At 40.3% G+C, this 15,844-nt stretch overlaps 1 gene segment (V, D, J or C); it reads right to left on the minus strand.

Moving 5' to 3' along the window:
- Positions 1-654: 654 nt before the first annotated feature.
- On the minus strand, positions 655-1,411 carry LOC121138436. The segment is given in 2 exon segments: positions 655-1,013; positions 1,108-1,411. Coding segments are annotated over 2 exon segments (405 nt in total).
- Positions 1,412-15,844: the final 14,433 nt, after the last annotated feature.

Below are 15,844 nucleotides of genomic sequence, written 5' to 3' on the forward strand. Positions count from 1 at the left end.
CCACTGTGAAAGTAATCTGTAATAATGAAAGATGAGGAAGGAATCATATCAAAAATTCTCAAGTAGACTTGAAGAATCTGAGATGGCAAAAAGAGAGTTTTTTATAACTATGAGGGATACTTTGGAAAAATACCAATGATCTCCTATTCCTTCTCCTGTTTTACTTTTGTAATGGCTACAATGGACTTAATTATTTCCGATTTCTGGTCTTTGATGGTTCTGAGGAATTCCTTTATTATCTAACAATCCATCAGATTCTGTCCTGAATAGAAATATTTGAATTGTATGACCAACTCTGATCAGTATATTTAGCACCAAATGAAGAATTTATAGAAAACTTAGTATGAAAGTCTCAGTAGAGAAGACAAAGCTAAGGCCAAAGCCTGAGGAGTAAGTTTCATTTTCTGTGTAGACAAGATATAAATTACAAATGGAAGACATCTTCTGGTATTTCCCTGCACACACAATAAGTCACTTATTGTAGCTGTAGTCTAAGCAATGTATCCTCTACTCTAAGGGACTATGATTGAGAATCAGATAATTTTGGAAATAAGCAAAGAACCTCTGAGACAAAGTCAGACAGTGGATAGTTGCAAGAACAGAGTTGTGCAAAGGCAACTGAAAGAGATCCCTCAAAGACCCAAGGAGAGACCTTTAGTTGAGCTCTCCACTGCCATGGGTGTTTATGTTCAGCTCCCCCTGCAGCCCCACACACTGTGCACTCAGAGCACAGAAGTACACAGCCGAGTCGCTCAGGTGCACAGAGGCTTTCTTCAGGTGGAAGGAAGAGTCGCTCTTGCTAAACTCAGCCTCAAAGCCACTCAAGCCGAGAACCACGGGGTCTCCTGAATAATACTTGAGGAGCATCTGGAGCTCCTGCCGTGGGTACTGGACATACCAGAACAGATAAGGCGTTCCACTATAGGAATAGTTGCATCTCAACTGCACAGAGGATTCTTCAGTGACAGTGAGGCGAGCTTCAGGCTGAGTCACTGACTGTGCTCTGGAGTCTCCTGTGAAGGAATCTTTGTCAGTAACTGAAGTACAGATTTCCCTGAGGACAGTCAGAATCCCGGGATACAGAGACCACGAGGACGCTATACTCACTCAGGAGAAAGTGAACCCCCAGCACCGAGAGGAGCACCAGGAGCATGGCTGAAAGCCAGGAGGCCTGCAGCTCTGCTGTGGAAGAACTCTCTGGAACAGGACAGGCAGGAGAGTGGCTGAAGAAAGCAAGAATTAGAAAATAGGCGTGAGGAAGGGTCTGCTGGAGAAAAACAGTGACGCTGCTAAGACGACCGTGGAAGGTTTTGTATATCTGATTCTGGTGAAATAACCTTGCTAAAAACTTAGCCAGCTGCAAGGAAGATGAGATATGAACTGGTGAAGATCTTCAATAGAAGACAGAACATTGGTGAGTGCAGGAGCACCCTCTGGAGGCCGAACGATGAACCAAAGTTCCTGAGGGTTCAGGGTCTGGCACCTACTCTCACTATTTCACAGACAAAGCAAAACTTACACAAATTAGATAGCTTCTTTTCCTAATCTATGATGAGGTATTAGTTCTGGCATCTGCTAGAAGTGGAAGGAAGTGTGAATATTCATTTTGAAACCAGTTTACTAAATGCACACCAGACTTCAGATGTGATTGTCTCAAGTGGAGTTTGAACGGCCACTACAGATATGGCAGTGATGCATTGATGGTACAGATACCGCCCATGGTGGATGCTCTGCAGAACAGAGGTAACAGAAAAACACATGAAATAAGATGCCTGTACTCTCCCTGGCAAGTTGTGACTCTGGAGGGGACGGTTTTACTTCTAGAGTCAGAGGAAATACAACTTCGAGACATTCAAGGTTGGTGAAATTAGTGTTTTCCAGGAAAGAAACGTAAGATGAAAACCTTGTAGTTTTTCCTGGGTCAGATTCTGTATTTTATTTGGTTCGGAAACAAGAAGAAATTCTTCCCTTTGGCCTTCTGTCATATATTCCTTCCTGTAAGGATGATCTTCCCTGGAGATAGTTTTCCCATGCCTTTAATATGAGAATGTTTAGTCTATGAATGAGGCGTGGAGGGTGTATGCATGAGGGTGCATGCTTCCATTTCTTTCAGATTTCTCCACAACTTGAAGAAGAATTGCATAAATAGAAAAACCCAAATCCACAAGTGTTAGAAGAATGAAGATCATCTAAGAAGTGTCAGATGTATAAGTACTTCCAGGAAATGGAAGGAATTAGAGTCTTATTGATAATGGATCAGATGGAAGCACATAAAAATCAAAGACAGGCATTTCCTGCTGACTAGAGCTTACTACAGTGATTTGCAGATCCCAGCGTGTGTGAAATCCAAGATTACCACATGCTTGGAGCAGTGCAGTTTTCTTGTCACTGGTAGAATACAGCAGGATTCTCCACTTCTCCATTTTGATAGAATCCAGTTCTCTTAGTTGCAAAGCATCAGAAACACTAATGAATTACAAATATCATGTTCTTAATAAAGAATATTTATCAATCAACAAGGAGATGACCCAGTGTCTAAAAGCCCTTGGCACACAACAGGACGTTTTGAGTTCAGATTTCCAGAGTTCATGGAAGGCTGGACATGACAAATATTCCATAATCCTATTTTATCTTGAGCAGCAGTTCTCATCCTATTGGTTTGTCCTCATAGCTCTCCATGGGGAGTGTGGCCTTCTGCCAGGCAAGAGTTTTCTGTGTTCAGCTCACCTCATCTGTCTTCACACCGCTGCAGGTTCTTCAGATGTTTGCACAGAAACCTGCTGACTAAAGCTGCCCTTGCAGAAGTCAAACAAACCATCCCTACCATTGCGGCAATAGAGATGCTCTGCCACCTGGTGGCCAAACTCTCAAATAAAATACTTGTAAACCAACCTCAGGATCACTTTGACAATAAATCGCCAGTCATACACATGGCACACATACTGAAGAGAAATCAGGGGAAACAATTACACTCACAATTGGCTGATGAATACATAGAAGAATTTTGAATTATGATACTGTAAAACCATGCTATTAATAAGAACAGCTATGAAGTAGCCAAGATCAATCTTAAATACTCACAGGACCTCTGAAGTTGGTGTTCTTAGAGACTTTCAGATCATAAAAGAATGTAAGATTTAGTTTGGGTATAAGCAGGTAATACAGAAGGTCAGTTTTACTAAACTAATAATACTAAAGCAATGAATGGTGAATTACAAAACATTCCAACACTAATAACCCATTTTTGTGGAACTTAATATTCGGAATATACAGTACTATTATTAGCAAAAGATAATTTTTAAAGTGGAAAAGATGGAGATCCAGAGGAAATAAAAAGGGAAAATCAGGAAGGCATGTGATATTACAGAGAAACATGTCACATCAGATAAAAAATTAAAACTTCTTCAAAAGAGTTATGCAAGCAGGGTGGTTGGTAGAGTAGATATGGCAATAGATTACAGTGTCTACAGCCTTTGTATTTGGTAACCAAAGAGGGTGCAGGCCAGGCAGGAGTAAGATAGAACATGATAGCACGTCCTGAGAATATGTGTAAGTGTTCTTGTTATCTTTCTAATATTGTTATAAAATTCAAAAGACCCAATATGGGAAAGTGGAGGTTTGCTCACCTCACATGTTACAGTAAATCATCAAGGGAAACCATGACAAGATCCCAAAGGTGGAAATTGAAATCACAAAGGTATGTTGCTTACTGTTCTGCTCAGGTAGCTCTCCTCTATGGCCCAGACTCACATGCTTAGGGATGATGCTACCCACAGAGGACTAAGCCCTCATACATCAATTAGCAATCAAGAAAATGCCAAAGAAACATGCCTGCAAGCCTGTCAGATGGAGTCAGTTCTTCAACAATGTGTCAACTACACAGCAAGGATTAGCGGTCACATCAAGTCCTCCAGTGGAAAACATAAACCTCCCCATACTGCAGAGAGAATTGACCTCAGTGAATAGAATAGAATGTGAAAAGTGAAATTTCAGTTGTAGGAAGGATGATTTAAAAGGATTAATGTCAGAAAATGATACTATGTTTAAAATAACGAGTGACAATATTTCCAAGCCACACAGGAAAACTTTGCAAATTTGATCCTTAAAGCTCCTTCTGGAGGCTGCGGGGTGGACATGGAGAGTGGCAATTGGTTGTTAGAACTTTGGACCATCCTGGCAGTGTTTTAGTGGAAGAGTTCCCTTCAGAAGCCCTACACTTTACTACAGAGTCTAGGTTCCAAACACAAGCCTGAGACAGTCAAACTCATGACAGCTTATGTTCTAAAGAAATGGAACAGTCCAATCTGATTAATTTTTGGAAACATCTGTGTCCCATTTTTTCAGCCATGTTACAAATTTGTGAAGCAGCAGCAGGCACATTGCCTAATCCAGTATTGGTGACACACACTGCAGTGCCCACACTCATCATGGTAATATCAGTGGTGTTATCTCTGGAGTATGACTTGTTTCTGGCACTGCTACCTAAATCCTTCTTCTCTGAGAAAAGTCAAATCCTGAAAAAATCCTTCTTTTTGAAACTAGTAGGAGGTTCCTAGCTATTCTTTGCTATGAGGACCACAGAGAAGTCATCCCGATTTTCATGTTTTAGGAAGGAAGGTTTTCCTACCACAGGATGTGAGGAGTAAGCTATGCACGGTATGGAGGGGTTCAAGGCAAAATTCTCATGGGCCCAGACACCCCACTCTTTCTGACAGGTTCAGTGTGCTTGTCATTTTAGCCCTTATTCCTTTTTCTTTAAAGAGAATATTTCCCACCTATAGACCCCTTTCTACACCAGTTACTACCAACACAACATACTTATTTTAGTTTTAAACCTTCACTTATGGAAATAGACCAGAGTCTTCATTTACTGGGTGTCTAGCTGCTCCTCTCTAATTCAAGAAACCAAAGACTTGTATTTCACCCTACTTCAGTCATCCATGGCCATAATGTGGACTCTAAAGTCATCATGGCCATGAGATCTACAGCATACTCATGTACCTGCTGATTATTGTCAATCCTTCCTCTCAGTTTCTAATGGGGCCCTTTGCTCAAGAATTCTAATAGATGAGGTTAAGAACTTGATGGGTAGTCTTGGTTGTACTCATGACTGTATCTGGGATTTACTAAAACCCCAAAATAGAAGACACATTGGTGGATTAATTATACATAATGTGAAGAAAGAATAACTACTTTAGTATAGATCTTAGAGATAGGAAATCACACCTTTCATTTAGATCTTTAATCCAGATGTAATCTGGACCACTCTTTCTGCTGGAAGCCTTTATAAGGACATGGAAGAAGGAACTTTGGACTCTTTTTCTGCTTGTCCTTGCCTTATTAGCCCATCCCTTCCTTCTCTGCTGTTAGAGCCTGCAGACAGCTGAGACATCCATTCTTGTGGACTGAGAAACTTCTGGACACTTACACTTTCCATTCACAGCCAGCCACTGTTGCATTTTCTAGGGCACACAGTATAAAGCATTCTCACAAATTCCCTTTCTATAGAGAGATTCATTTTATAATCTGTAACTCTAGCCATCACTGACTAATATACTAGGCACGTAGAGGTAACAGTCCACAGAAGTATGGGTCTCATAACATTTTCAGCTTACTTACAAATATTTATTATAATTTTTAAAATTTAAATTAACAACAAGCTTGCTTCACTTGTCAATCCCCGTTCCTTTTCCCTCCCCTCCTCCACCTGCCCCACCCGTCCCCCCAAATCCCCCACACAATCCCGACTCCATTCCGCAGGGAGGGTGAGGTCTTCCATGGGGATATACAGAATCTGTCATTTTGTTCAGGGCAGGGCCTAGATTCTAAATGTGGGAGGGGCACCCAAAGTCCATTTGTATGTCAGGGATGAATACTGATCTACTGCACAAGGCCCCATATATTGGCCAGGCCTCCTCCCTGACAACCATGTTCAGGGGGTCTGGATCACTCCCATCCTGTTCTCCCAGCAATCAGTCAGGTGTCCAAGAGCTAACCCTTGTTGAGGTCAGCAGTTTCTGTGGGTTTCTCCAGTCCAGTCTTGTGACTCCTTTACTGATCGTTCTCCCCCCTCTGTCACTGGGTTCCGGGAGTTCAGTTCAATGTTTAGCTGTGGGTGTCTGCCTCTGCTTCCACATTTCTATTGGCCAACTTTCCTTAGCCTTCTGCTTCTTTAGTTAGTCTTTCTCTTGGAATAACTCAACCCTCCTCCTCCATATAATCCTGACGTATTTTCTTGGCATGCTTATTTTCTCATATTTTTGTGTATGCATATTAAAGAGGGGAAGGGCTATTCTTGGACAGGTTTTATAAAGTGAGCATTCAACTCCATGGCTGAAGTAGTGAAAAGATTCTAATGAAGTAGAGAGAAATCTCTAACTATGGAAACAGGAGGTGTCGAATGACTTCCCCTGTTTCATAGGAGAGACTGGTGGAAAAGAAACCTCAGCTTCTGGTTTGTTCAGGGAGAATGAATGAATAAGGAAGCAAAAGATGTGCCCCAAGACATTATCTGTCCCTACTGCAAATCCTATTGAATCCTGGAGATCTGCTGGAATCCCATGATGTCACTTGTAGTAACACCAACTGCCTTTAGGACAGTCATTCACTGCCTGTAAGGTTCATTTACAGTCATGTTTTCCATGTCTGCGAAGTATACTTGAGAGGAGGAGTGGACAAGAGACCACAGTGAGGAAGAAGGAAGCTGGCCCTCGGTCTCACTGGAAAACATGGAGAATTAGATGGACCTTGGGAAGACACCGAAAGTTCAAGGAAGGGACTAGGGTGATTTCTGTATGTCACAGCCTTGTGCCTCCTGGGATAAGCCTTGGGAACTTGGAGCTTCTGGAATCAATAGACCTATCCTGATTCTCTCCTTTCCAAGTGTGGAAGAGCATGAAGGATTCCTTATGGTTAATTTGAAAGAGTCAGAAATTGACAAGATGACTTTGTGCTGGGGACACTGTGCGTCACTGAGAGTGGAGAAAGAGGCAAGGGGATTAATGATATTGCATTACCTTCACTGTCCTTTGCCTCCACTGGAGTCCTATAGGTTGAGTGACAGTGATTATCTGCAAGAAAAGGCTTTGGAGCAAAACAAAGGAATGTGGTATAGGAAGATGAGGAGGTGCCACTTTGGGACAACAATGTGTCTGAGAGGTAGGATAGGCTGGTTGAATGTTTGTGCCCTTTCTCTGCTCTGGGTGAATGGTGACTGCACACTCAATGGTGAGGTGGCTCACTCTGTCTCTTCTGTACCCTATATTCTCCTCATCTGCATTGCCTGCTATTGATTACTTTCCACCCTTACTTTACCTTGGCTCTGTTAATCTTGGCCTTGGAGCTTGGATTAGATTTCTTTCATTTAGAGAATGTGACTTGCAGTGTGCTTCCAGCTGCATCTCAGTCCAGCTGAAATCCCATAGGCATTCTGTGGGGTGAGAATGGGGCTGTCTCATGAGCACTCCTCTGGGGTTCATGACGGTCTAAAGCACTCACTATGTGCTATGTCTGCAGCACTCAGTAACTGCTTTTCTTTATTGTTCACTGTGAGTTTAAATCGACCTCATTGAGGGTTGGGAGAAATGAAGACCCTCAGACATTGATGGTGGTGTAATGACATAGGGCAGTGAGAAGCCATGCACAGTTCTTCAGAAAGTTAAACTGTAGGCCCCAAGTAACCCAGTGATTCCACGACATGATGTATGTGTCCACAAAAAAACTTGGGGGCACCAGGGTCCTCAGATTAGCCTTGCGTAGAAATAATCCCGATGTCCATCATTTGATGATTGAGAAAGTACAATGCAGTTGAGATTTTCCATGGTATATTTTTTCAGTATGAAGTAATAGATGGATTCACATGGAAATGTCTAAGACAGCCTCTTGTTACTCAAACAAATCCATGACACAATCACCTCATAAGGAGGAATTCTTTCTTTTGAATGCTAGTTGTGAAGATTTTGTAGTTTCCTAAGCTCATTGCTTTGGGTTGGAAGTGAGACAACCTGTGGTAAAGGAAGCTCTGTTTGGAGGAATTTGCTCACCTTGGAGGCAACTGGGAAGCAGTGAACAAGACCAGTGAGCTGGTCCACCACCATCCAGTGTTCCTATTCTGGGGAGCATTTCTACACTCCACAGACTGAAGAACTTCCTACCAGAGGTGGCTATTGTTCCAAAACCCCAGAGGTCCACCTGGTGTCTGCATTAGGTTATCAGGATAGGCACTTCAATGACTGAGCTGCTACTGTGGTGTTCTCTCATCCAACTAAAGTTACCCTCCTTCTCCAAAGAATCCCTGGTGATTGCTACTTGTATTAGCATTAACTGGGGACTAAAACATGTTACTGAGTTACAGTGTGATTATAATTCTACATACATACATACATATACTTGTCTGTGTTCATGAATTTTTGCGTGTGCATGTGTGTGAACAACCCGAAGATATTCTGAATGGGTGAACCCACAAAGTTGGCAGACACCTAGGAGCTAAAATATTTCATAAAAATCGTTCAATAAAACATCACAATGTACATTCTTTACTTCAATAATTAAATGAATATACTTCCCAAAATTTTAAATTATTTCCTTGAGAATTTCATAGCATTAATTTTGATCATATTCATTCACATCTCCCATTTATTTGCCCCAAATCTCTCCTGACATCTGTGGTGACCAACTTTTTTTTCTTACTTTTTAATAACTCCAAGATCAGAATCTTAATTAAAATGACTCTCCCTTCCCCGGAAGCCATTATTCTTTCTTAGAGCATCTGTTAGTAGTAAGAGTTCCTCAGTGCTACCCACTACATACTTGAATGATGCCCTGATTCATATTTTACAAGGGACCATGGATTTATGAGTCATGAATGCAGTGGTCCTGTCATGTTCAGAAGACACTGTTTGCTCTAATTCTCCTTGACCTATGGCTTTTACAATCTACCTGCCCCATTTTCCGTGATGGCCTTTGAAACTTGAGGATGGGATGTGATACTGATATCCATTAATCATGGATGACATCAGTGCAATAAAAACAAAAATATAAAGATACATGAAACAAGAAGTCAGTTTATTGAAAACATTAGCAAGATGCATGTCATAACTTTAGCCAAATTAACCTAAAAGGAAGAGGAGGATGAAAATAGTAAAACAATGGAGGAAAATGGAGACATTCAGGATATTCAATCCTTTAAATTTACATTCTTCCACATTGGAAAATTCATTTAAAAATTGTTGTATTTCTAGATGTAGCTAATATACCAACATTAAATCAAGATAATATGACTGATTAAAATAGCCCCATAGTATCCAATGATACAGAAACAGTAATTAAAAATCTCCCAACCAAAAGAGCCCAAAGTCAGTTGGATTTAGTGTAGAATTTGGTGCTGTCAGGAGCAATAGTGTCTCATGTCAACAAAGTACTAGTATTAAACATCTAAATGTCATATTCTGCAGATCTGTGACTGATAAAAATCTTAGAAGAGGAGTGGGAGGTATGCTTGAATGAATTGGTACAGGGGAACACTTCCTGAACATAACATCAGTAGCACAGACATTGAGATCAACAATCAATAAATGGGACCTCCTGAAACTGAGACATTTCTGTAATCCTAAGGACACAGTCAGCAAAACAAAATGGCAGCCTACAGAATGGGAAAATATATTAACCAACCCCACATCTCACAGAGGGCTGATTTCCAAAATATATAAAGAAGTCAAGAATCTAGCCACCAAAACACCAAAAATCTAATTAAAAATTGGGGTGTAGAACTAAATAGAGAATTCTCTACAGAGGAATCAAACATGACTGAAAGACACTTAAGAAAGTGCTCAACATCTTTAGCTATCATGGAAATGCAACTCAAAATAACTCTGAATACCATCTTACACAGGCCAGAATGTCTAAAGTAAAACCACCAACAACAATTTATGATGCAGAACCTGGAAACAACATAGATGCCCCTCAACTGAAATAGAGTACCACTCAGTGAAAAAAACAATGGAATCATGAAATTTGCAGGAAAATGGATGACACTAGAAGGAACCATTCTGGGTGAGATAACCCAGTCACAAAAAGACAAATATGGTATGTAGTCACTCATATATGGATTTTAGGCATGGAGCAGGGGATTGCCAGCCTACAACCCCACTGCCAGACAGTCAGGGAAACAATTACCCTAAAAGAGATATGCATGGTACCTCAGAAAATGGGAATGGGACAGGATCTCCTTAGTGGATTGGGAGCATGGGATAGGGAATGGAAGCTGGGTTAAAGGGAGCGTGAGAAAAGGAGGGGAGAGTAGGACATGGGGGAGCAGGATGGATGAGTCTGGGAAATGAATAGAGGAGAGCAGGATGAGAGATGTCAATATAATGGGAGTCATAGGTTTGAGGAGAGAAATTTCCAGAGTTCTATAAGAATGGCACCAACTAGCAATCTAAGCAATAGTGGAGAGGCTACCTTAAAAGTACTTCCTTGATAATGAGACTGTGGACCACCTTGTATGCCATCCTAGAGCCTTCATTCAGCTACTGATGGAAGCAGAGGCAGACACCCACAGCTAAACACTCAACTAAATTCCTGGAAACAAGTTGCAGAGACAGAGGAGTGATGAGCAAAGGGGTCAAGCCCAGGTGGGTGAAACCAACAGAAACATTTGTCCCAAACAAGGAGGAGCTCTTGGAAACCAGCCTGATGGCTGTGAGGCCAGCTTGTGACCAATTCAGACCCCCTAAGTTTGGGGGTCAGTGAGGAGACCTCAGAAATCTATGGGGCCTTGCGTGGTACATAAGTAATTTTCCCTGGCATCCGAATGGAATCTGAGCCCATTCCACATGGTGGGATACTCTCTCAGCCTGGATATATGGGGGAGGGCCTGGGCCCTGCCCTGTATGGTATGACATACATTCGAGATACCCAGGAAGGGCTGCAGGCTCCCTGGAGAGTGAAGAGTGGATTGGTTGGGGTTTGGGGGTGTTGGAGTGAGGCAGAGGACCAGGGCAAGGAGAATGAGCTGGGATTGATTTGTGAAACAAGGTGTTCATAGTTGTGTGGATTCAAATCAGGGGCTTTGAGTCAGTTTCCTTGATCCACCTGTCTGCTTTTCTGCAAATAACATGCTTTTTATTACTATAGTAGAGCTTAAAGTCAGTGGTGGTGATACCCCTGGAAGTTCCGTTATTGTACAGGACAGTTTTTGCTATCCTGGGTGGTTTTATTTTTCCATATGAAATTGAGTATTGTTCTTTTGAGGTCTGTGAAGAATTTTACTGGGAACTGGTTTGAATCTGTAGAATCAACATCTAATGAGATGACCATATTTTTAAATTTGTTCTTGGATTCAGTTTGCCAGTATGTTATGGTGTACTTTTTGCATCAATGTTCCTGAGGGAGATTGGTTTGTAGTTTTCATTCCTTTTGCAGCTTTGTGTGATTTGGGAATCAGGATAACTGTAGCCTTAGAAAAGAACTCTCTTTTTCTATTTTGTGGAAGAATTTGAAGAGTAGTGGTTTTAGCTGTTCTTTGAAATTCTGGTTAAATCCTGCACTGCAAACTCCTGGATCTAGCCTTTTTTTGGCTGGGACACTTTAAAGATTGCTTCTGTTTCCTTAGGAAATATAGATTTCTTATATTATTTAATTTGTTTTGATTTAATTTTGGTACATCCCAGAAAACAAAAATATTGCAGGTTTGTTTTATTTTGCAATTTTAAGGAATAAAGAATTTTCTAGTATGGCCTAATTTTACTCTGATTTTCCTCAGTGTCCCTTGTTATGTTCCACTTTTCTTTCCTGATTGTTTTTAATTTGGATATTCTGTCTCTGTCATTTAGAAAGTTTGGACAGGGGTTTGTCAATCTTGTTTATGTTTTATTGATTCTTTTCGATGTTCTCTTTTCTAAAATCCACACCAACAGAGAAACAGGAAGGTAAGAGACAAATAAATGGTCCCTGGTAGAATGGGAAAGTGAAAAGAACTACTGAGCCACTTTGGAGCATGGGTGTAGAGGGGAGGTAGTTAGGAAAAAGAGAAGGGGAGGAGAGGAGGGAGTGGAGAACATTAGGAATCAGAAAGACTGAGTCAGACTGAGTCTGTGGAGGAATAGAGGAGAGCAAGAAAACAGATACCTTAATAGAGGGAGCCAATACAGGTTTAAAGAGAAATTTGGCTCTAAGGAAATGTTCAGAATGTAGCCTACTTTATAAAGTAAACATTTAATCTGATTGCCTCAATTATAGTTTCAGAGGTTCAGTCTATTATGATCATGATGGAGCTTAAAGGAGTAAGGAGAATAAAGGCTGTTTCGGGACATATGGGGATATCTGGTATAATGAATGTGATGTAAGTCCAGCTCAGCCCCAGCCTGTATCTACCCACAGGAGTTTCTCAGAGAATGGCAAATTCAGATGGGTCACATCATTGATCCCCTACAACACTGACACATGAAACTCACAGTATTCTAGTATTCTTTTGAGAATAGTCATTGCACAAGCCTTACCACCATGGCACCGAGGTGTCTACAGAGTCCTGTCACACTGGTACAGCAGCCACTTAACTTACCAAATCACTTTCAATCTGGTGACTGCACACATTTTCCTTGACTTCCACCAGTAGAGTTAAAGGAATTTGAATACATGTCCTACATTCATACAACTAGCTTCTACTGAAAAGAACACATATGCCCTCTCCCTACAAGACATACTGAATGTTCCATAATTTTGACAGTGTTTTTTTAAATTAACCTATTGGTAATGTTGGAAGTGTATAGATGCCACATGATATAAAGAATGAAAATTAATACACACGAACCCTGTTCTTCATTTTTACCCATCTCAAGAGTTTATTATTTTACTGAGATAATGGTTTGTTGTTGGGTGATTTATCCATTATTTCCAGGGGTATCAAATTATTCTAGTACCCTCACCTGTGTGCAATATTCCTTTAAAATATCCCATAATGCTGACTTGGATATCATAGACAATTTTCACTACACTTGGGATAGATTTTTATGTCTTCAATTTACAAGGATTATTTTCTAGATACAGTAATCTTGATTGATAGCTGTTTTTTGGAAGCAACATAGAAAATATAAAGAAAATGTGGTACATTTGTACAATGGAGTATTACTCATCCCTTTAATAATTGACATCATGAGATTTTTAGGCATATGGATGGAACTAGAAAACAACATACTTGATTGAGGTATCCTAGACTCAGAAAGACACACATGGTATTATTCTCTTATTGCTTCAGCCAGTTCTCATACTCTGAACTCTGATCATTCCTTTAGCCCATCACACCTGTAGTTGTCTAATCTGGGAGTGTGGTTGCAGCTGAGAAAAGCACTGCAGTGAGAGCTGTAACTAAAACAGCGTCTAATCACTTTCTCATGACACTGTTGACTCTTTTCTTCCCTTTGCAGGTCTTTTTTGTTAGTGTGTTTGAGATATGACATCAAATATCTTGAGAAATTAAGGAAAAAGAAGTTACTACTAACTCTAAGGCAGATCTATTGATCTATGAAAGCATTTCCATGTACTGATGAAAGATAAAATCAGAACCATTGAACTTGGGGGAAGCTTCAGTGAGCATCATGTTGAATATGTTATGTGAGGGAACCTTTTCAGCAGTCAACTTAATAAGTGATAAATGGAGATACTTCTCGTGGCACAAGCCTATAATCCCAGAACTTGGGATGGTGAAACAGGAAGACAATGAATTTTAGGCCAGCTTAGCCTCCAACATGAAATCCTGTCTGAAAAATAAATTAATGAAAATAAATACAGGGAGGTAACAAATGAGATAGTTAACTGAGCAAAGAGACAAAGTACAAATGAGAGAATACCTTGTGAGCTATACATCTGACAGAAGATTGAACCATTAAACAACAAATCACCCAAAAATGAGCTATGGAACTGAACAGAGAGCTCTCAAATGAAGAGTCATCAGTGAAATGGAATTTAGACTAATTTGATACTTCATTTCACCCATTAAAACATATATCATCAAGTAATAAAGTTACAGCAAATGCTGGTGAAGATGTTGGGAAATAGGGAGTCTTCATTCACCCTGGGTGAAGCACAAACTGATGTAACATCTATGGAAATTAGTGTTACACATTCTCAGAAATCTAAAAGAGGAAGTGTTGTAAGGTCCAGCTATGTAATTCCTAGATATGTATTTGAGGGACTCTGAATCCAGCCTCAAAAACAATTGTTCAACCATGTTTAACACTGCTCTATTCACAATTTCATGAAGTCAGCCTAGATGTTCATCAATAAAAGAATGGATAATGAGATTTTAGTGGACATTTTATATTATAAATTTGTGACACTCAAATGATGAATGGTCAACAGTGCCAATGGGAACTGTGAGGGGCTGCAGGGGAAAAGGCTGAGGGCCTTTTTACCTCAGATGCATTTTGTTCACTCGACTGTTCTTGGACAGGATTTCCTGCCTCCGACGATAAACATTTGCATTCATTTTATAAGACATACTTAGGTCTTATAGCTATAACATGGATGTCAGATCATAGCTATAGAAGACAATCTTCAATGTACCCTCAATAAGGATATACCTTCTGTCTTGCTATCAATGTTTCCTACATATAATCTATAGTATGTGCCAGGAAATTGTGTTTAAATCGGTCTATCAGAAAGTTCAAGGAAAGAGATGCTATGTTGCTGTTTAATATATGCTTATTGGCATTTATTTACTTGTTTTTCTGATCATGATTTGCTGAACTCAAACAACCTTCTTTTGATCATTGTTTCCTTGTTACATTTGTGTATAAAAGTGCACTCAAACTGATGTAAGGTTGTCTATAGCATTAGACTGCAGTCTGCCCAATTCCTTCAGGTCCTCAAAATCCAAGTCCAACAGACAACATCTGCAAAAGTCTTCTAGAGTGTTCAACAATATATACATATATATGAATATTATTCATCAATAAAGAAAAATGAAATGATAGATTTTGCATAAAAATGAATGGAATTGGAAAATACTTTAGTGAGTTATCAAAGCCTCAGAAAAAACACATGCAAATCTTAGCTTGTAATTTTTATCTGTATGTATTATGAACTACAGTGTCTGTAGATGTCACAAAGTTAGACAGCTGCCCACAAGAGTTAAAGGTGGCATGAAGAAAGATGACTGAAAGGGAATAGAGCGCATGACCTGGAAGTGGAAGGGGAAGGGGGGATTCTGGGAGGAAGGAGGTTTCGTCAAGAATGGGGAATAAGGAGATGGCAGAGGGGACAAGCCTGGGGAAGGGTCAACCAAAAGTAAATACATATGAAATTAATCTAGAGAAACCAGCTAATTGATAGACAAGTTTTTAAAAATTAGAAAACAAATACTCTTTTAATTGAAAGATTTTAAAGAGAAGGAAGTCAGAGTGCTGTAGTGGTGATGGTGGTCCTAGTGACATGGCATGAGGAGAGTTTCATAGTCACGTGCATGTAGTCCAGCTCAACGAGATTGGCACATGAAGAGTGTGTACATTGTTGTAAAACCTTCAATGTAAGAGAAGAGTGGAAAATATTCCAGCCAAACCAATTGTGTGCCTTTCTCTTTAGGACATGTTATTTTCCAAATGTCAATTACTTTCCTAATCAAGCAAACCATCTCTACTCCTGCTTTTATTCCCGATTGCTTATAGAAAAGAAAGTTTCTCCAACCTGTGGTCTGTGCTCTATCTGAGCCCTTCCTGGGTCCAAGTGGGTTTAGGTGCAGGCTGCAGGTTCCTGGGAGCAATGTGTGCTCACAGCACACAGGTAGACAGCTGAGTCACTGGGCTGAGAATCTGTGATGTTCAAGGAAACATGCAGGCTGGCTTTATTGAGA

Source organism: Mesocricetus auratus, unplaced genomic scaffold (genome assembly GCF_017639785.1).
Source record: "Mesocricetus auratus isolate SY011 unplaced genomic scaffold, BCM_Maur_2.0 contig_10395_pilon_obj, whole genome shotgun sequence".
Classification (NCBI taxonomy): domain Eukaryota; kingdom Metazoa; phylum Chordata; class Mammalia; order Rodentia; family Cricetidae; genus Mesocricetus; species Mesocricetus auratus.